Source organism: Peromyscus maniculatus, chromosome 14, assembly GCF_049852395.1.
Source record: "Peromyscus maniculatus bairdii isolate BWxNUB_F1_BW_parent chromosome 14, HU_Pman_BW_mat_3.1, whole genome shotgun sequence".
Taxonomy (NCBI): Eukaryota; Metazoa; Chordata; class Mammalia; order Rodentia; family Cricetidae; genus Peromyscus; species Peromyscus maniculatus.
Window position 1 is genome coordinate 38,948,123 of NC_134865.1, and position 23,411 is coordinate 38,971,533.

General features: G+C 37.9%; 1 protein-coding gene and 1 pseudogene across 2 annotated transcripts in view; one reads left to right on the forward strand and one right to left on the reverse strand.

The window, feature by feature from the left end:
- Positions 1 to 23,411, reverse strand: part of Cog5 (component of oligomeric golgi complex 5) — a 328,847-nt gene that overhangs the window by 86,425 nt on the left and 219,011 nt on the right. For both annotated transcript variants that reach the window (XM_006989525.4, XM_076550822.1), the window contains 3 exons: positions 15,240 to 15,444; positions 9,455 to 9,616; positions 6,340 to 6,439 (listed from right to left, as the gene is read on the reverse strand). In XM_006989525.4, the coding sequence (XP_006989587.1) occupies positions 6,340 to 6,439; positions 9,455 to 9,616; positions 15,240 to 15,444 (467 nt within the window). The remainder of the gene's footprint in view (positions 1 to 6,339; positions 6,440 to 9,454; positions 9,617 to 15,239; positions 15,445 to 23,411) is intronic.
- LOC107402759 (large ribosomal subunit protein eL29 pseudogene) lies at positions 20,720 to 21,346 on the forward strand (annotated as a pseudogene).

A 23,411-nucleotide genomic window follows, 5' to 3' on the forward strand; every position in this document is an offset into this window, starting at 1 on the left:
GACAGGATGTTATATAAACTGGACATACAGACCCATAGGAAGGTGACCACTGAACTTTGCAAGGTGAGATGGTCCTTCAGGTTCCTGCTTCTCAGAAGAAACTGACAGACATTCTACAGGACACAGGAAAAAGTGACTGAGAGACTCTAGGCCTACAAGCTGAAGATGGATACCCCAACATTGCAGAGGAACTTTGGGTGACTGTCCAGGTAGCCAGCTATCTCTGTCAATCTATATTTTTGGAAGTTGCTTACAATGTCCTTCCTGTTTACTTAGGTAATATTGTATCCTTCTGAGGTCTTTGATGTAGTTGAAGACTAGATAGGTATAATTGTAATTTTGTTTGGTTATGCTAAAAGATAAATTAGATATGAAACCTTAGACTCACAAACAGCACAGACCCTGAGCACAACAATTAATAAATGGGACCTCTCAAAATTGAGAAGCTTTTGCAGGGCAAAAGACACAGTCAATAAGACAAAAAGACAGCCAACAGAATGGGAAAAGATCTTCATCAACCCCACATCTGACAGAGGATTGATCTCCACAATATATAAAGAACTCAAGAAACTAGACATCAAAATACTGAACAGTCCAATTAAAAAATGGGCTAAAGAGCTAAACAGAGAATCCACAAAACAAGAATCACAAATGGCTGAAAGACATTTAAAGAAATGCTCAACATCCTTAATCATCAGAGAAATGCAAATCAAAACGACTCTGAGATACCACCTTACACCTGTCAGAATGGCTACGATCAAAAACACCAATGACAGTCAATGTTGGAGAGGATGTGGAGCAAAGGGAACACTCCTCCACTGTTGGTGGGAATGTAAACTTGTACAACCACTGTGGAAATCAGTATGGCGATTTCTCAGAAAATTAGGAATCGAACTACCTCAAGACCCAGCCATCCCACTCTTGGGCATATACCCAAGGAATGCTGATTCATACCATAAAGATACATGCTCAGCTACGTTCATGGCAGCACTATTTGTAATAGCCAGAACCTGGAAACAACCTAGATGCCCATCAACGGAAGAATGGATGAAAAAAATGTGGTACATATACACAATGGAGTACTACTCAGCAGAGAAAAACAATGAAAGCATGAAATTTGCAGGCAAATGGATGGAACTAGAAAAAATCATCCTGAGTGAGGTAACCCAAACCCAGAAAGACTGTCATGGTATGTACTCACTCATAAGTGGATTCTAGATATAAAATAAAGAACAATCAGACCACAACCCATATATAGCATGGAGGTCCCTAGGACGACTGTGGCTTATTACTGAAAAAAAAAAAAAAAAAAGTAGCCAAATGAATGGAAACACATGAACTATGAACCAAAGGCTGAGGGGTCCCCAGCTGGATCAGGCCCTCTGAATCGGTGAGACAGTTGATTGGCTTGATCAGTTTGGGAGGCAACTAGGCAGTGGGACCGAGTCCTATGCTCATTGTATGAGTTGGCTGTTTGAAACCTGGAGCTTATGCAGGGACACTTGGCGCAGTCTGGGAGGAGGGGACTGGACCTGCCTGGACTGAGTCTACCAGGTTGATCGCAGTCCTCAGGGGGAGGATTTGCCCTGGAGGAGGTGGGAATGGGGGGTAGGCTGGAGGTAAGGGGAGGGGGTGGGAGGGGAGAGAATAGGAGAACCCGTGGCTGATATGTAGAACTGAATGGTATTGTAAAATAAAAAAAAAATATGCCTCAAGATTGAAAAGATTTGGTTACAGTGGTCTTACAGGCTGGTCCACAGTTACAATGGAGGACCTGGTGGAAAGATGAGGCTAAAACCATTGAACAATGAAGTAGGACTAGAGGTATGGAAATTTCCCAAGATCAAGTTCTTGGACAAGGCGATTACGCTGATATACAATCTTTATACAATGACCACATCTTAGTTTTATGCTACATGGCAGCCTTGGGACAGAACTGAAGAAGTAGGAAAGAAAATTGAGTCATTTACAAAAGTTATACAGGGCCCAAAAGAAAACTTCACGGATTTCTTAAAAAGGCTGTCTTCAGGAGTAAATAGAATGATACCAAATTCAGAAGCTAGACAGACAATAATTGAATCTCTGGCTTTTGAAAATGCCAAAGCAGCATGCAAAAGGCAATCAGGCCATTAAAGGCATGATCAGCACCCTTGGAGGAATGGATCAAAGATACAATTAATATTGAATCTCATGACCATGATGACACTTGGATAAGAGAGGTTATTTCCAGAGGTCTAAAAAAAAATAGTAATGTCAGCTGTTTCAATTGTGGTACACAAGATCACCTGAAAAGGGACTGTAAACAAAGTGTTCCTAGAAACAATGTTTTTTCAAGGAACAATGGCAACAGAATGTCCTTCCCTTCTGGATTATGCAGAAGGTGTGGTAAATGCAAACATTGGACTAATGAATGTAGATCAACAAGAGACAGACAAGGTAATCCTTTGCCTTTGCCATCGCAAAAACCCCTTGTAGGCCCCCATGTCAAATTCAGTTCAGTCCTTTCCTGTTATTGTGGAAGAAACATCTCAGAACAATTAAAGAACCTAATTTCTATTGTAAAAAAACATACTGCTCTGGATGATAGAAGAGCTTTAGAAAATAAAACAAAAATTTAAGGGGAAATTATAAATCAAAACTGATAAATATTAGATAAAAATTTGGAACCTTCCCAAAGTTACGGGTGGGTAAGGCTTTTGGTTTTGTCTTGAAGAATGAAGGCTAAGGAATCTGAAGAACACTGGACAAATGAGGCATCTGAAGAAAAAGGACAAATCATCCAGAAAAATATCCCAAGAAAAATAGTAAACTAGCCTATTGGTATATCACATATCCAAGAGGATAAAATCTGATAAGTCTTCCTAAATGTTTGTTTCTGCTGTTCTCTACAGACATATAATGCAAATGGTCTTTATGTAGTCACAGTTCAATAAAAATTTAAGGTGGCTTTGGAGTTGGAGCATGGCTCTCTTCTTCTCTAAACCCAAGCACGCTTGTTAAAAGAAAATCTGATATGGGACAGAAGAAAATCAAAATTAAGGGACTATTCTGTTGCCACTAATCCCATAATTCTTTGGTTTTATTTTGACTCTTTAAAACTTTTCTTCAGGTAAGAATTTTATATCAAAATTTATAAGATTTATGTATATATATATATTAAACTTTTGTAATGATATTAATGGTCATATAGAATACTAACTAATTTTAGAAAAAAGGTTTCATCTACATTCCTGTATAGGACTTTGGGTTTGAGTCTCTATCAGTTTTCTGCAGGGAACTATGACCAAGCCTAATTGCAACTTTGAAGTCTCCAGAAGGATGATGGGACCCCACAATGATGATTCCATCAGGATGATAATAATATCACTAAGATGACAAACACCACTCAAAGATTGGTTTTGGACTACAAACTGCTCAGGACAATTTTGAGATGGCTAGCTGAGATGATCCAGCCTTACAGACTACTCCAGCAATGACAACACAAGCCCTGCATTTTCCCATTATGCAGAGACTGGACAACAAATGATACAGCTATCTCTCCCAGGACTTGACAATTAACCCAAAATTGTTCTTTTCAGCATCCCCTAAAGATGCCATCACCCACAGACAGCAGAAAGTAATTTAAGAAAATGACATCCACATTCCCAAGATGGGTGGTTTTTCGTTGTTCAATGGTTATGGATAACTGTCATTGTTTAGGATAGTTGGTTACAAGTTGTTAATTGATAATGGTCAGGAAAAAAAGCTAAACAAGAAGATTAGATTCAGGGTTCTTGTTTAAAAAGGAAAGAAAAAGAAAAAGAAAAAAGAGGATATAAATAAAAGGTAGATTATTAAATCTACTCTGAAAAAAAGAGATATAGAAATAATAGGATAAAAGAATAGATTATTGAATCTACTCTGAAAAGAGAAAGGGGAGGATATAGATATAAGATAAAAAGTAGATTACTGAATCTACTTGTAAAAGGCAATTACTAGTTTTAAATATTTTACACTGGATTGGAATTTTGTATATTGTATACAAATTATGTATACTGATACAAATTTGAGATTGATTCTGTTAGAAAATATTGTACATATATTTTTAATCTTGTTCAAGGTATTGTACCTATAAATTTCATTTAACAATGTAATGCAAATTGCTAGCCCTTGAAAGTTATTATTACTAACTAATTAGGATAGAAGAAATGCAATTTAATGGTCATTATAATCAAACTTGCAGTCATATTAGGTATGTTTTCAAGGTTAAACAGAAATTTCTTTTAGATAGGTCATCTTCAACCACTTCAGAGATCCATAAAATAGGGCATTTAAGATGTTTTAATAACATAGATTATTTTTTTCTGACTATGAGACATGTCTACTCCTGGCAGCACCAATCTACTTCAGAGAAGATGATAGGTACTGAAGAAACTCCATATGGAGTTTACTTTCTTTGTGGCAAAAATTAGGGCACTGGGCAAGCAAGTGCCCTTACATCGACTGCTGACAGTATGCTGTTCAAAATGGACAAGGAGGATACAAAACAAAGGACTGCTGATCCTTGCCAAGACAAGGAAGGAAGGCCCTTTAGAAAATCCTGCTTCACAGATGAACCTGGCAGATATGCTAGGCCTGTAGGCTGAAGATAGATACCCCAATGTAGCAGAGGAACCTCATGTCCAGGCAGCCATCTGTTTCTGTCATTTCTCACATCTTTTAGAAGTCGCTTGTTTGCACTTCCTGCTTACTCAGTTAATACTATTTTCTTCTCAGGTCTCTGAGGGAACTGAAGATTAGATAGTTATAGTTTTCCTTGTTAACAAATTCAGAAAAGAAACTCACTAAAGAGGTGTAAAGTATGTAAGTTTGAAAGACATCAAAAGATAGTTTTGAGTTGGTAATGAAAATTAGGATAGGAGGTGAGAGATACAATCCTTTGGATTCACAAAGACAGGATAGATAATGGAGTATTTTTTCTGAATTTGTCAAATGCAAATGGACTAGACAGTGTTGATGTATTTATTGCCTGTATATATAGTATATACTTATTGCATATAGTTTTTCTTACATTAGTTATTACCGTCTTTTATTATTTTAGACAATAAAGGGAAAATGTGGTGATACATCATGTACCTCAAAAAGCTTACCTGGGGATTAGAGAACAGAGCCAGCCACTAAATTAGACATAGAGGTCAGACAGTGGTGGCACCCACCATTAATCCTATGACTCTGCAGCCAGAGATCCGTCTAGATCTCTGTGAGTTCAAGGCCACACTGGGACTCTTTCTCTTGAGGCTGAGGATTTTCATAGAGGTAAGCTAGTGGCTGGCTGTTCTGCTTCTCTGATCTTTCAGCTTTCATCCCAATATCTTGCTCCGGGTTTTTTATTATAAGACCTTCTATGATTTGGTTACATAAAATTATTTCAGACAGAGAAAGAATTCTATTAAAAACAGAAAGGATGACTTTTTATTAGTCTTCACCATTGGATAGGGAGGACCAAGAGATTTCAGACCACAGATTGTCACCAATAGCACATAATCTATCATTAGTTAACACAGTTTCCATTTTCAAAACCCACCCCTCAACCTACCCTCACCAAAAATAAAGTATTTTCTAGGCAGGCCTGCTCTGTCTTATAACATTTAGCCTCTGCTAGGGCCATCTCATAGAGATTTCTTTACTGGCATTTAAGTAGCTAAACTAAATTCTACTGGACACAACATCAAATTTTATTTATGGTAATAAATCATGTTTGTGTGTATGCTTTAAGCTATGAACATCTACAAATAATAAAAATTATTCATCTCTGCCTACCAATAGCTCCTTTTCAATGAACAAAGTTTGAAAAAAAAAAGATGCCTCTAAATTATGTCAAAATTATAAGATGAATGGAAAATTACACCATATTAGCAAACACTATTTGGAACTGAAAATAGGAAGCTTCATAATATAATTACCATTGTGGGTCAGTCCACGTAAATTACTTAGCATGCTACTCTAAAAATTATTATTATTATTATTTTTAATTTATTTATTATGTACACAGTATTCTACTTGCATATATCCCTTCAGGCCAGAAGAGGGCACCAGATCTCATTACAGATGGCTGTGAGCCACGATGTGGTTGCTGGGAATTGAACTCAGGACCTCTGGAAGAACAACCGGTGCTCTTAACCTCTGAGCCATCTCTCCAGCCCCTCTAAAGATTATTATAAAACCAATGAAAACAACTCAGATATAAGTATAAATGGATTATTTAATTGTTATAATGTTAATTATAGTCACTCAAGGAGTGTATAACTAGGAATTTTTAACCAAATCATTAAAATTTATAAATAAAGGAATACCACTTACAAGCTGCTCTGATTTCACACCATATAACTGGATGGTCTTTGCCACATTTTTTGATACAGCTAGTGTGAGGTCTGCATCAACAGCAGCTACATTGAGTTCACTAGAGAAAACAAAAGCAGATTTCAATTATTAGCAACATAATTCTTCAACAAAGCAATGAGTATCATATAACCTGAAGCCCAATAAGAAACATGCTGAATCTTCATACAGATTTTGCTGATTGCTTACTGGAATTGGTTACAATATTTCATTTTTCTCCCTAAATTCAGAATTACGAAAAAGGGCTTTGAGATGGCTTTGTTAATGATCAGTTTCACATTAATAAAAAGCCAGCCACGTGTGGATTCAGTCTGTGACTAGGGGTAAGCTGTATAGAGATTTACGGGAGCACTCTTGCTACCACTGAGAAGTGCAATTAGCAGCACTGCAAGTCACAAGCATCTGCAAGGGAGTGACAGCTATTGAATGGAAATGACGACCTTGGAGGGATGTGGGCTAAACACATAAATTATGTGTGACACATACAGACACTTGTGTTCCACATAAACTATGCCAGTTAATTCTGCCTTATAAAGAATAACTTTAAATATATGGGCAGCATAAGACTATAATTTTAATATTTAAAATTTTACACTCTTAAGTATTTCTCTGAGCCTGGTCTCCAAAGCGAGTTCCAGGAAAGGCGCAAAGCTACACAGAGAAACCCTGCCTCGAAAAACCGGAAAAAAAAAAAAAAAAAGTATTTCTCTGTCATGTTCATTGTCAACTTTAACAGTGAACTGATAGGACATTTGATTTGACTATAGAAGGAAAGAGGACATTTTCCCAAAAGCCATGGGAAAAATACCAAGAGTTAAAAATCCCATGAAAACCATGAAAGAAATGCATTATCTCTGAAGTGGATGAAGTTGTGGCACTTGCTAGATTAACTTTTTAAAGAAACTAAAGAAACCACAAGGCCCTGGCTGGCTTTAAGTACTTGGGAGACAGAGGCAAGAGACTCTATGAGTTGGAGGTCCGTTTGGTCTATATAAAGAATTCTAGGACAGCCAGGGCTACAAAGAGACCCTGTCTCAAAAAAACCAAAAAACCAAAAACCAAAAAAGAAACCGAAAGAGTTTGAAACAACACTAGTATTTGATACATAAAATAAAATGCCCTTTCATCTAGTACTGAAACTCTTGCCGTTTGCATTCTATTAAACACTAGCATAGCACCCTTCTTCAAACCCCAGATGACGTTTGATTACAGCACTGTCATCCCTGATGATCAACCTCCCTAGCATTTACAGAACTAGGTAACAGAGACTAAGTTGAATATAGCACCTTGCCCACCACAAGTACGCTAAGAAGGTAAAAGCTGCTAAGGTGAAAAGCATAGTCAAGACTTATCAGGTCAAAGTACATTGTAAGAGGTGTAGGGCAGTTGAAGCATTGTACAGGTACATTCACGGCTGCAGATATGCACATATGTATTACATCTGTAAAGTGCCATCTTCAAATTTATAGACTGAAAGACCTTAAACATTTCTACCTCATGGTTCTATACTGCCCAGCCACTCACTATTTTTATTCTTCAAAATGTCAATCATGAAAGTACAGACTGACTGTTATGCCAACTTGCCAGCTATGTCAGGGCTGGAGCTCTAATCTGACTGGAATACCTTTGAAGCCATAGTGTAACTGCGTTTGTCTGCAAGTACTCAAGAAGTACCTCTGCTGGACACCTGCTGTGGGATGTCTTTCTGTATGCTATGAATATGTATTGCTCCCATTGGGTAATAAATAAAGCTGCATTGGCCTATGGCAGGGCAGGATGGAGCCAGGCGGGAAAATCCAGGGTAGACAGTGGGAGGAGAAAGGAGAGTGGGAGACACCAAGCTGCCACCCAAAGAGCAGCAAGATGCTAGCAGATCAGTAATGCCATGGCCACATGGCAAAACATAGATTAATAGAAATGCGTTAATTTAAGATGAAAGAGCTAGCTAGCAAGAAGCCTGCCATGGGCCACACAGTTTATAAATAATATTGAGCCTCTGAGTGATTATTTTATAATAATAAATATAAGGACCACAGGGCTGGGCAGGACTGGAGACATGTACTGCTGCATATACCTTCCCTTTTTAGTTTAAAAGCTATTCACATTCACTTGGAAAGCTTAAAGTAGTGAACTTAAGTATGTTGTGGAATATTAGTTTAACTATGTAAAGATGTGTTGCATTTATCTTGCCTGCCTAAGGCACCTGATTGGTGAATGGACAACAGTTAGCCAGTAGAGACACAGGCAGGGCTAGCTAGTCAAGCAGTTGAAAGCCAGCCAGCCAATGAGTAGAACATATAGAATGAAAGAAAGGTACAAAGCCTCGAGGCAAAATGTAGATGAAAAGAAACAGGTTAAATTAAGATATAAGAGCTAGTTGGACATAAGATAAGGCTGAGCATTTATAATTATTAATGAGTCTCCATGTCATGATGTGCGAGCTGGTTAGTGGCCCAAAAGACAGCCTGTTACACAAGTAGTTTAATCAGAATTATTAATACTGTTTCTTTCATGAAGTGCCTTCTACATTTCTGGGTTAAAATCTCTATGTATGTCTGAGTTTTTCAGTTTGTACAATTATTTCATATTTGTTTTTCCATGTAATACTAGGAAGTTAGTAGAGTATGAAGAGCTAGATTTAATTTCATTTTGCTAAGATGCAAAGTAATTATAACAGATCATTTTTCTTTCCTTTTTTTCTTTTTCTTTTGGTGGTGGTTTTTCAAGACAGAGTTTCTCTGTATAGCTTTGGAGTCTGTCTTGGAACTTGCCTTGTAGACCAGTCTGGCCTAGAACTCACAGTGATCCACCTGCCTCTGACTCCTGAGTGCTGGGATTAAAGACATCCATCACCACTACCAGGCCATAATAGGTGATTTCTGCACTTTACACACTGTGTCTATATTTAAATAGCTTTATTAATTGGATTCTCAAGCACTATGTGAATGCTCATTCACTACAAAACCCAACTTAATTGAAAGCCTCACTACTTAAACAATTTGAGGTAAATTAAAGTGTACTGCCACGGGCAGACATGGCAGGCAGTCTGGCAGGCTATTTCACAAGACATACATACCTTGCTATAGTTTTAATGATGCCATCAAGCTCATCAGAGGAAGGAGGATTACGCCCACCAGGGGGAAAAACCAAGTTGATGGGATCAAAGAGTCTCGATAGGGATTTGGAGAGATAAGCAGCCTCATAGGGTTGCAGTGAATCTTTCAAAGCTTTTTCTGGACTGTAAAAATAAAATATTAAAAAAGGTAAGTAATAGTTATATTTGTAGTTATAATACATTTCAAAATATATCTCCAATGAATGTAACTATTAACAAGAATTTGTTTTAAAAGCACTTTTAGAAACAGGTTTCAAAACTGAACATCTATTACGGATTATATAAGCATTTTAAGTGTAAATCTTAGCTATGTGGTATAGCATTTATTTACTGGATTGGCTATCCCCTGAAACTAAAAGAATACTGCAGGAGCCTATTAATTCTATGCTATTTATAGACTATCAAGCATACCCAAGAGAGGCAGCCAGCAGATTCCTCTCATGTTATCTCAACCCTTTTTATTCACAGCTGCTATCTTTCACAAAGCCTACAAACTTAGGGGAAGGATACAGAGGTCGGCCTTCAACAGATGTCCATTCTTGGGATACTAGCAAGAATGCAGGCAAAATGAAGAAATACTTGTGAAAGTCCTATAATTGCATAAAGGTTCTTGAGTGGGGTTCTCATTTGTTTTACAGTACTCTTCACAAAACAAAACTTCTGCTTCCCAACTCTCCTTTATTCTTCACTGGCCCCAGCAATTCCTGCAGGATCCCATTTAACAGTTAAAGACTGGATCTTACAGTGTTCTTTTAATTACTAGCAAATGCCTTTCACTATTATTAAACTGCTTTACTCCTATGATTAATTGCCTGTTTTTTCACATCCTCTGCTTACCATCCCTTCACCAACCTTTCCACTCTCTTATTCCTTAGAGAGCAAACTTCCCTTTGTCTTACACGTCAACCTTGACAACTTCTGACCTTGTCTCTGTGTACAGGCAACAGTCTCTCTCTTTCTCACCCTTCTTGTCTAACCCACAAGCCTACAGGTAGACTGCTCTTGGCTCCTGAAGCAAAATTCCAGAGTTATATCTTACTTCTTTCTCATTCAGTAAGTAGTTCACTCAACATGCACCAGGCACTTTGATAAGTAGTGAGAAGATAAAAAAAAAAAAAACAGTACTTTACAGACCAGTGAAAGGGGGGCAGGTGAAGTTCAAGCATAAAGGGGATTTTCTATATGTTCCACCCTTTCCTATCTCTTCTCTTCCCACTAATATCACTAAGTCTTTATAATCTGCCAAGTATTTCATGGACATGGAAATTTGGCAACGTGCTTGGTGAAAAAATAGTACACTGGCCATGTAAAGTTTACAAGCTAACAGAAGATACATTAAAAAGTCAAACAATAGGCTGGATAGGTAGCGTGGAGTGGTTAAGAACACTGCTGCTCTTCCAGAGGACCTGGGTTCAACTCTCAGCACCCACATGGCAGCTCACAATCTTCTGTAGCTCCAGTTTCAAGGGATCCAACACCCTCTGCTGGCCTCCATTGAGTACTAGGCATACAAATGGCATACATACACACAAAGCAGAATATTCATACACTTTTTTAAAGTAAGTCATGAGCTCAAAACAGAATGACAGTAGCAAGTGCTACAAGAAACAAAAGTGAACTATCAGGGAGGAAGCAAATGTCATTAACCATTTCTACACTGCTTCATCTCAAGAGGTCTGAAGCCCGACCCACAGTTCCCTCACTCAGCTGTTCAGTATCACCGACTAAAACCACGGACTGTAACTTTCCTCAACTGGGCATGTTCTAGTTTGTTTCATTTGCAATTTGATCTGTCTTCCATGATTTCCCCATTATTTTGATCTAAGAAGATTTAGCTTATTTATTTTAAAATAACAAGTTTTCAGAAAAATATAATGTACCTCTTTGTTTTCCACTAAAGAGCTTTATTAAAATAAATTTATATATTATGTAATTTTATTTCTTAAAGTCTATGGTTCAATAGTTTTATATTTAAGATTCCTTGCAATCATCAGTCAGCCATCAATTGATGGCTCCATGTTAAGAGCACTGGTTGTTCTTGGAGAGGACCTGAGTTGATTTCCCAGCACCTACATGTTGGCCCACAAACATCTGTAACTCCAGTTTCAGGAGAGTCAACATCTTCTGATTTCCATAGCCATGTGGTACACACACATACATGCAGGTATTCATACACATAAAACAAATAAACTTAAAGACATAGAAAAAGAAGCTGGTATGATGGCATACACTTTTAATCCCAGCACTTGAAGGCAGAGAATCTGAGTTTGAAACCAGTCTGATCTACAGCGAGTTCCAGGACAGGCAGGGCCACATAGAAACCCTGTCTCTAAACCACCCCCCAAAAACCTTGTCTATCACCTCCCTCAACCAACATACATACATACTTCATGCCCACTTGTATGACCACTCAGCTACATTCTGTTCCTCAGATACCATCATTCTAGATTTTCATATGAATAGGGTGTATGCTCTACCATTGGTTTCTTTCATTTAGCATAATGTAAAGTTTTCAAAGTTTACCTGTGTTCTCAATTTTTCACTGGCACATTTATTAGTGCGTCATTTCCTTTTATGAGTAAACAATGAATATTTAGGTTACTTCCATCTTCTAGCTCACAGCATTTGGATACAAATTTTTATGTGAACATGTTTATATTTCTCCTGGTTACAGACCCAGGAGTGAAAATATGTTATGTTTAAAAGTTTGAAGAAATGACAAACTACTTTTTTCTTCTTTCTTCTTCTTTTTAACTTTTAAAGACTTATTTATTTTATGTATATGGTGCTCTTTCTGCATGTAAATCTGCATGCCAGAAGAGGGCATCAGATCCCATTATAGATAGCTCTGAGCCACTATGTGGTTGCTTGGAATTGAACTACAGACCTCTGGAAAAACAGCCAGTGCTTTTAACCTCTGAGCCATCTCTCCAGCTTCCCAAACTACTTTTCAAAGTCCTATGTCATTTCAGATTTCCACCAGAAGCATAAATGGCTGGTTTCTCTACATACTTGCTAATATGTTTTGCTACCTCTCTCTGATTACAAGCATCCTGGTGGGCATGAAATAATTGTCTTTTAGGTTTGGCTTATTTGCCTTTTCTTATCTGATGTTTAATCTCTTTTTATGTATTTATAGGCCATCGATGTTCTTTGGAGATATGTCAATTTTGATCTTTTGTCCATTTTAAATTAGAAAATGTATTTTTTTTTTTTTTTTGGGTTTTCCGAGACAGGGTTTCTCTGTGTAGCTTTGCGCCTTTCCTGGAGCTCACTTGGTAGCCCAGGCTGGCCTCGAACTCATAGAGATCCACCTGGCTCTGCCTCCCGAGTGCTGGGATTAAACGCGTGCGCCACCACCGCCCGGCTAAGATAATGTATTTTCATTATTGAATTGAAAATATTCTTATAGTCTAGATACAAGCCAGCTGTCAGATATATGTACAAATATTTTCTACTATTGGTGATCTTGATGCAGTCATATATATGTATACACACACATATACATATATATTCTTTCACGCTTTGACTTTCAGTATCATATCTAAGAATCTTTTACCATACCTTAAGTCATGAAGATATGCCCTTATGTTCTCCTGTAATAGCATATTTATACTATATGTTAAAAATTATTTTGTGTATGAGTGTTTTTGCATGTATCTGTGTGTATATATATAGGCATATGTATATATGTATCTTGTGTATGTATATATAAACACACACACACACACACACACATATATATATGTATGTATGTATATGTATATTCCACGTGTATGGCTGGTACCTCCAGACTTCAGAAGAAGGCATGAGATCCCCTGGAACTGGAGTTATGAAGGGTTATGAGTCATCACCATGTGGGTACTGTCAACTGAACTTAGGTCCTCTGTGAGCAACAATTGCTTACAACTGCTAAGCCATCTGTTCAACTCTTAAGCTGTCCATTTAGGTCTTTGATCCACTTTTAGTTCATTTTTATATATAGTCAGAAAAAGAGTTCAACTTCATATTTTTGCATATGACTATTAATTGTTTGAGCATCATTTGTCATTATGCTCCTTTTAAAAATCAAATTAACAAACAATGCACCTTTTTCTTTTTCTTTCTTTCTTTTCTTCTTTTTCGGAGACAGAGCTTCTCTATGTATCTCTGGCTGTTCTAGAACTTACTCTTGCTCTGTAGAACAGTTCTGGCTTCGAAATCACTGAGACCCACCTGTCTATGCCCCCCAAGTCCTGGGATTTAAGGTGTGTGCCACAACTGCCCAACAATGTACCTCTTTGTCCACTTTGCATTCTAATCTATCTTTGTGCCAGTACCATTTGTTATGATTAGAATATATGATATGTCCCTCACAGAATCATATATTGAGAGCCTAACTGCCTGCTTTGGGAAGCTGCATAAACTTTTTTTGGGCTCTGACCTAATAAATAGATGAAATCCTAGATGGCTTCATCATATGGATGGATTACTGTGGGGAAAGGTAGAAAGTCGGTGGTGGTGCCCTGGGGAAGAAGTAGGTCCCTGGGAGCAAGCCCTGGAGAATTGCACCTTGCCCCTGCCCCTTCCCTCCTCTTTGGCCCTGGCCACTATGAGGTGGACTGCTTCCCTCCACCATGCTTTCCTCAGGATGTCTTTTTTTAAACTTGCCAGGATCCTAAAAGCACTGGAGCCACCAAACCATGGACAGAAACGTGGAAACGAGTCTTTCATGCTTTAGGTTGTTTCTCTCAGGTGCCACAATGATGAAAACATTGATTCTACAGACATCTTGACTAGCAAACGCACCAAGTACAAGATCAGAACTCTGTCTTCTGAAGTGTCACTCCCACTGGCCTGTGCTACTTCCAGTTCTTTCCTAGTGCATGTGTGTGGACTGAAAATAAAGCTAAGCCAGAAATACACTGGTAATGAACATGGTATTTTATATCAACCTGCTTATTAATGTATTACCACATTTCTGTAGCGTCGTCTCCTCTTGGAGACAATGGTTTAGATAGTCTGGTCTCTGGCTACTCTTCCAGCCTAACCTGGCCATGTACTTTACTAGTCAGTACTAACAGACACAACCAGCTGTTTTAGGAAAAACACTGAAAGAGAAACAAGCAGCTAACATTACACAGAACCTACCCAGTGTTTTTTCTTACTAAGTAAGTGACAAGAATCCATTGCTACTTTAGTCAGTGTTGTGAAAATAAATAGGATTTTAGAATTGAGGAAAGTTAATCACTTAATCTGGCACTCACACAGAAATGTGAAATCCTTATCAGTTTTTGTGGAAAGCTGGCAGGGTAGAATTCATAGACATAATATATTGGCTTCCAATGTAGTTCTTCAAGATGGTTATAAACTGTGCTTTGTGGTAACTGAAGGGATTTCTTGGGATAGATCTGACTGTACTTGGTATTTTCTAAAACATTGACTGAGGAACTATCACAGCATAAGATTTATTTCCCTGGCAGTTTCAGCATATACCAGATCAACTCAAAGACAAAGACTGTATCTGCTTATCATTCAGCTTCTCATTACCCAGCATAGTCTTAAACTTCAAAACCCATTCTGGCAGCAGATACAATGCTCAGCCACAGGTCAATTTAATGTTTGCAGTACAAGTTTTGCAAAATACACCAGTCATTCCAAAGATTTAGAAGCTTAGTATATTCTCAATTTCTAGTTTATTAGGAAAACAGAAAACAAAATTCCTAAAATGCCGATAACCCATTCATTCACATTAAATAAAACATACTCGTAATCTGGCCTTTTCAGTATGAACATGTCTTGTGTATCATCTTCCATGTGTGGGAGGTCAACATAAAGGTCAGCAGTTCCACTTGTACTGAAATTTCCTTGGATATTTTGACTGTACTGCTGAAGACGCTTCCATAAGTCATTATAAAGACGTAATAGTTTAGGGTATTCACCTTCAAATGCCTGTTTCAAAAACATAGAAGCTGCCAAGCAAAATATGTATTAGATAAATTGTAAGGCAATAAGAGGTAGCAAGTCAATATTTGAACAAAGAGACCACTACTAAAGAATAAAGACATGTTCCAACGACACCTTTGAAAATTATACCAATAATTATTCACTGCATTTGGTACAAAGACCACATATTCTAAAATGTTATCTACATTAAAAACACAAAATTTGGCCAGGTGGTAGTGGTGCATGCCTTGAATCATGGCAGTTGGGTGGCAGAGGCAGGAGGTGCATGCCTTGAATCATGGCAGTTGGGTGGCAGAGGCAGGAGGATCTCCGAGTTTGAGGCCAGTCTGGTCTGCAAAGCAAGTTCCAGGATAGCCAGAGCCATGCAGAGAAACCCTATTTCGAAAAACCAAAATGAAAAAAAAAAAGACAAAATTCACAATTTTAGTTGAATATATCCTTCTCTTGATAATTGATTTTTAAAAAGGTACATAGAAATATTAGATATAACTCATTTTAAAATAGTTTATGTATTTGTATTTATGTACATTGGTGTTTTGCCCACATGTGTGTCCTTGTGAGAGTGTCAGATCCCCTGGAACTGGAGTTACAGACAGTTGTGAGCCACCAACCCAGGTCCTCTGGAAGAACAGTCAGTGCTCTTAACCGCTGAGCCATCTCTCCAGGCCTACTATTTCTTTCTTAAACAGTATCTATCTAATTCTGTTGGAATGTTTTGATACCAAAACAAAAGACAGTAAGGGGGAAACAAATAAAAAGAATAACATTTCTTGGGGCTGGAGAAATGGCTCAGCAGTTAAGAGCACTGACCGTTCTTCCAGAGGACCGGGATTCAATCCCCAGCACCCACAAGGCAGCTCACAACTGTCTATAACTCCAGTTCAGGATGTCAGAAACCCTCACACAGACATACATGCAGGCAAAACACCAATGAACAAGAATAAAAAATAAATTATATATTTAAAAAAGGGTAACATTTCTCATGAATGTAGGTGAAAACATTAAAAATAAAACTTTTCCAAATTTAATCCAGCAACATTTAAAGAGGATGCAGCATGATTGAGGAGAATTACTCCAGGAATTAATCACTAGTTTTAACATTTTAGGATCAGTTAGTATTATTCATCATATTAACAAACTTCTAAGAAAAAATCACATTATCTTTTAATGGAAGAAAAATATTTGAAAATACAAAAAAAAAATTAACATTTACTCATATAACAAGGCTAAGGGGAAGTGGAGTCTGAAATGAACACCTATAATGGAAGAGAAGAGTCTAGAAACCCTTCAGCGGAATCAGCACTGTCAGCACAGTAAGTGAAAAACAGGCTTTCAGATTAGACAGCAGGGAGCACTATATAAGAGGCAGTGTGCTCATCTACATGAGTATGTAAGTTCAACAAGCAAACAATCCATGTCTATGTACAGGCAATAACCAAACAGAATTGAATTTTTAAAACAATACATTAGCAATAGCATTAATATGGGAACTTATTAGCTGCATATCTAACAAAATATGAAGACAATGTGGAAACAATGCTGAGCTGAAGAAGACCTAAATAGTTCAGTAGATTAATTGCTACATGTGGATTATGCCCAGATTTATCTACACATTAAATGCAATCTCATACAAAAATCAATGCAGACCTTTGGTAGAAATTAAGAAAATGACTAAAAATTCCTATGGAAATGGAAAAGACCTAGAATAGAAAAATTAACTTTGAGAAAATGAGAGGACTAACTCTGTATGATTTCAAGATTTGTAAAACTATGATAATAAGAACAACTGGTACTGAATAAAGATCAGCATACATGTTAACAGCAATGTAGAGCATGCAAAAGCTCATGCACAGACAAACATATGGAAGACTGATTTTGACAAAAGTGCAAAGGTAAGCTGGGGAGGATGCATGTCAAAAATGTAACAACTGAGTATTTATATGCATACCATTGCAATTTAATATCTTTGCATCTTATATAGAAATTAATTCACAAAAGATTTAACTTTGCAAAGGAAACTTTTCTTTCTGTGGATAAGACATGATCTGAAACCCCAATTACAGTACTGAAAGGAGTCACGGACAGTCTGAATCAAAAGTGTCTTTTCCTCAAGAAGCACTGCTGAGATTATGACAAGGCAATCCCAGAGTGGGAAAATGTGTCCCCACAGATCTGACAAAGCATTTATAGCTGGAGTATATAAAATCGGAAAATTTTTATAGGGACCATCATTAAAGAAGGTCTATGTATGGCAAGTAAGGACTAGAAAACATGTTCAGTAAACTGCCAAATGTAAATCAGAACTACAATGAACACAACTATATTAACTGTTCATGTCTTTAAAAAGAAACAAAATGAATGTCTATATAGAATGTTGAAGATATAAAAATGAAACTCTCAAACACATTGCTAAAGAAAAAAAGGTGTGTGTATGAGTTCTGCCATTTTATATTCCCAGATAGAAGGTACCCAAGAGAAGCCAAAAAATTGAAAAAAAAACCCAATGCTATCAACAGTTACATACATGAACCAGATTCACACACACACACACACATACACACACACACACACACACACAATCTATCCAGCAGTGAAACCACACTGAAGTATGGATAACCCTTAATAAAAGTACACACCAGAAAGAGGACAGACAAGGAAAAATACACAATCTACTCTATACCATTTAGCCTGTACAGAATGACACTGAAACATACAAATATGGAAAGCAGACCAGTGTTTGCTGGGGGAGGGAAATAAAATTATGTGGGAAGGGATCCTAAAAGGTAGTTCTGGTTGGCCTGTAACTTACTGTAAGTGGTCTAGTCTGGAATCAAACTTGCAGTAATCCTCCTTCCTTAGCCTCCAAAGTACTAGGATTCTAGGTTTGGCTTAATTTTTATTGTTGTGATAGTCTAACAAAGTTGTGTAAGAATCAAAACTTAACCAAAAAAAAAAAGTCCAATTTTACCAACTTCTATACTTTAAATATTTACAAATTAGCTGAGAAAGAACTTCTTAGGCTCCTTCCCTCTCCCCGATGAAGAAGCAATCAATCCATCATGGGCCCTTGCATGATGGATTCCTATCATATTTTCTTCCAGAGTGTGCCAATAGAACAAGTGTCTGGCTGACTGTGTACCTGTAAAAAGCAACCTTGAGAAAGCTGTCTCCCTTCTGCTGAGAGAGGCAGGTTTTGCACCGCTCACTGCTGTTGACAGTAGGTTCACCAAATCCAAGTTTCTCTACCTGGGATGCGGCTTCCAGCTGTGTAAGCACCATGCATGTAAGCCCATGCCCCTGCTTCCCCACAACCTCTGGATGTACCAGGAGCCAAGAAAACAGAAGGATACTGCTCATGCTGCTGGCTGTGCTGCGTTCTGTCTTCACACAACTCATAAAACTGTGGCAGATGAGACTTTCTAAGAGAAGATTTTTCAAGCTTTTCACAACTCTTAAGCTCCCTCAACGTAATGATATTCTCACGGTTATGTTCTAACAATGCTTTATGCTACCTTTGCACTTACTGGGCCTTGTAATCCTATCTTCTTAAAGAGCATTTCCTGTACTTGACTATATATACCCCATGCAGGTGAAGAAATGCTCATTTTCTTCAAACCATTGCTAAGTTTACATACCACAATATCAAAGCACTAGAGATTAAGCAATTTTGAGTTATATAACTTAAATTTTGTTGTCTAATGAACAGCAAATTTACTTTTTTTCATACCCATATCTTACCTTTATAGAACAAACCTCTGCTGTGGCTTTCACACAACTAAACTCTTCCTAGGTCATCTCAGTACATGTGATTACACTAAGTCTATTTAAAACTTAACAATAAGTACTGTGTACTTAAATCTTTAAGCTAAGTTTTCTTTAAAGTGTTTATATGTTCATATAACTTGATTTTAACCTAGTATTTGATAAATATAGAATAATAGAGGTAATATTATAAATATCAATACATATTTAATAAATAAAATAATAAATATAAAAGTAGTTTTTATGTCAACTTGACACAGGTAGGGTCATCTGGGAAGAAAGAATATTAATTGAGAAAATGCTTCCATATGATTGGCCTGTAGGCAAGTCTATAGGGCATTTTCTTGATTGAAGATTGATGTGAAAGGGGCCCTCTTCTGGCTTCCAGGAGCTCCTGTTTATACTTGGTGCACATAAACTCACAAAGGCACACACACATACACACAAAAATAACACATAAATACATATTTTATGAAAGAGAAATTCCAATTCTCTACAATATTATTAGAACTAGTCACTGGAGTTGAACCCATAGTACACACAATAGTCTAACTTAACAACAATAATAATGTGACTACCTACTTATTGAAGAGTTCACAGGATATAAGAGCAGCTCTTCCTGTCATCTAAGCATATTTCACAAGGCTCAACAGAGATGAACTATATTTATAAGTAAATAGGTGAATGGGGAAGTAGAAAGGAATATAAAAGACTTCTTCCTAGATGTTAAGCCTAACACACTGAGTTATTTCAATGTTGTTTGGTTTCTAGGGTTTTTTCTTGAATCTTGCATTATAACTAGACAGGGTCTCACAAGGTGGGAATTCCTAGAACCACTGAAGGGTCAATTTAGATTTACCTCAGTATTTTGTGGCTAAGGAGACAAAAATCATCCAACTTCTCAATTGAAATCCCAGGAGAAGAATGTCTAAGTAACAGGGAAAAGTGAACACTACACTGAGACATATTAAAACCACACTGCCCCCAACTCAACCTTATCAGCCAGTACAAACTCAGCAGGCAACAAGAGGAAAAAGGAAGTATACAAATAAATCCAGACAATTCCACAGTCCCGTCAGCCTGCACACACACAAACAGACTCCAGAGATAGAGTGCATGCAAATACATCAGAATATACAAATAAATCTTTTTTTAAAAAAATTATTTATTTATGATGTATACAGCATGTATGACTGCAGGCCAGAAGAGGGCACCAGATCTCATTACAGATGGTTGTGAGCCACCATGTGGTTGCTGGGAATTGAACTCAGGACCCCTGGAAGAGCTCTTAACCTCTGAGCCATCTCTCCAGCCCCCTACAAATAAACCTTATTAATCAATAAGCCTGACAATTCCACAGAGAACTATCATACACCCCATAAAAGAGAATACAGATGGTGAATGTGCACATGGAAAAGCTGTAAAAATAACATCTATAAAATATATTCAAATTAAATAAAAATGTGATTGAATGAAAACACCACAAGAATGGCTTAAAAAAAACAGTAAAAATTCTCTTTCTCTTCCGGTCCCAGGCGCTTTGGGAGCAGTGGGTTACCGTTCCGACATGGCCAAGTCCAAGAATCACACCACTCACAACCAGTCTCGAAAATGGCACCGAAATGGGATCAAGAAAGCCCGGTCACAAAGATACGAATCTCTTAAGGGAGTGGACCCCAAGTTCCTGAGGAACATGCGCTTTGCCAAGAAGCACAACAAGAAAGGCCTGAAGAAGATGCAGGCCAACAACGCAAAGGCAGTAAGTGCGCGTGCAGAGGCCATCAGGGCCCTGGTGAAGCCCAAGGCGGTGAAGCCCAAGATGCCAAAGGGCCCCAGCCACAAGCTCAGCCATCTCGCTTTCATCGCTCACCCCAAGCTCGGGAAGCGGATTAGAAGCTACATGACCAAGGGTCCTAGGCTCTGCCAACCAAAGCCCAAGCGCAAACCAAGGCAGAGGCCTCAGCTCCAGCTCAAGCTCCCAAAGGTGCCCAGGCCCCTGTGAAGGCCCCATAGAAAAGGTTTCCGTCTGCCAGACAGATGGACTGGTGTGACATACCTACACACTATTTACAGATGATCAGGACCCCATGCTGTTTTTACAAATAAACTTGAGGCAGGATCCGTTAAAAAAAAAAAAACACTAAAAATGCCTAGGGTTGACAGAAATATGAAACTTATGTATACAACCAATTGGAGTTCAAACTGACACATTACAGTGAATACCTCTTGGACAGTGTCTGCTGAAGCCAACATCCACAGCTATATGACCAACTATAGCAATCTCCTGAAGCTACTACAACAAATTATTAAAAACCTGGATGTTTACATGAATAATCTGGCAAAAGACTAAGTCAAAACTGAAATATCTGTGGGGCCCTTTCCCTCTGAAGGTTCTAGGGAAGAAAGGACTCTTGTCTTTTTCATCTACCTACACTCCTTGGTTTATGCTGCCTCTCAGCAGTAGATCCCTCTGGCCACGGATTCTCTATTATGGCTGCTCCTCTGACTCCTCTATCTTACTTTTCTCAGGACTGTATTATTACAGTGTGTCTACCCACAGGATTCAAGATAATCTCATCTCAAGATCCTAAAGTCACATTTGCAACGTCCATTCTGCTGTATGTGGCACCAGACAATTTCTGGAGATGAGGACATGTCACACTGAGAGTTATTATTCTGCCTACCAATTCTTTACTTCTGAATTTATTCCCAGTAACTGTACAGAACTGTCATGTTAATTAGCACTATCTGAACTAGCTCAGTAAGAAACTACCCAAATGTCTTATGGTAAATACCCTAAAGTACATTCACAAGCAGGATGTTTTATAAAATGGGAAATGATTTACAAGTCCATGTAATATGGAGGACTAAGAAATATGCTGAGGAAGATAAACCGAACAGCAGACACAGGAGTACAAAGACCATGATTTTATCTGAGTAAAATGAAGTAGCAATGTTTTTTGAAAAGATATTATATTAGAAATTAGAAATTGTTAAATGGGCCAGGCAAAAATTAGAAGGGAAACATCTAGGACACAGATAATGCTCTTCCGTGATCTTGGTTACAAAGAAAGTTTGAGGTTCGAAAAATTCTTCTAGGCATAAAATAGCATATATAAAATGTATATAAAATTATACTTTTGCAGGGGCATTGAGACAGGGTTTCTCTGTGTATCCCTGGTTGTCCTGGAACTCATGCTGTAGACCAGGCTGGCCTCAAACTCAGGAGATCCGCCTAACTCTGCCTCCCAAGTGCTGGGATTAAAGGAGTGCGCCACCACTGCCTGCCAAAATTATATATTTTTAAATAAAAAAAATTTGAAGAACACAGAAAGTTAGTGAAAAATTGTAATGAAAAAAATAAAATGATTAAAATCCCCCTATCAGAGCTACCAAAAGTACCCTACCAGATCCTATTAAAAATATCCTGTCAAACCTAAGCACTCACTTGACTTATTCTCTTCTAGTCACATAAACGTTTCCCAAGCCCTCACAGCAATTAGTCCTCATTTTGAAAAGACTACAAATTTTCTCTTTTATGTTTATATAGAATGTTTAGATTGAATGGTGCTTTGGCTGTCATTGTCATTGTTAAGATTTTGAGATAGGGTGTCACTTGCTATTGTTATGGCTTTCAGATAGGCCTGGAACTCCCTAAACTGCCTATGCTGGCCTCTAACTCCTAATCTTCCTCCTGAATGCCAGGATCACAGGCGTATACCTCCATGTGTGATAAACGGTGACTTATTTGCTCATTAAGACTATACAAAGCAGCTAAGCACAGTAGCATACACTGTAACACCCAGCCCTCCAGAAACCGATGCAAGGAGTTCACTAGCTCAGCCAGCATGCACAGTGAGTTTCAGGCCAGCCTGGGCTATATGGTGGGAACCTATCTCAAAAACAAACCAACAAACAAAAAATCAAAGTATCTTAGGGTTTCTATTGATGTGAAGAGACACTGTGATAACAGCAACTCTTAAAAAGGCAAACATTTAATTGCCATGGAGGCCATTTTTATTCAAACCTCTATACAAGACTCAAGGCTGTTCCTGAGTTTGATCCCCTGGCAACCCCCCCCCCCCCGACACACACACACAACAAAACACAATACTTTAAAAAAAACTATGGTAAAATGCTTTAATTGCAAGAATGAAAACTCTAAAAGGTACTTTAAATAAAAATGAGGTTACTCTTGCAGTGTGTGTGT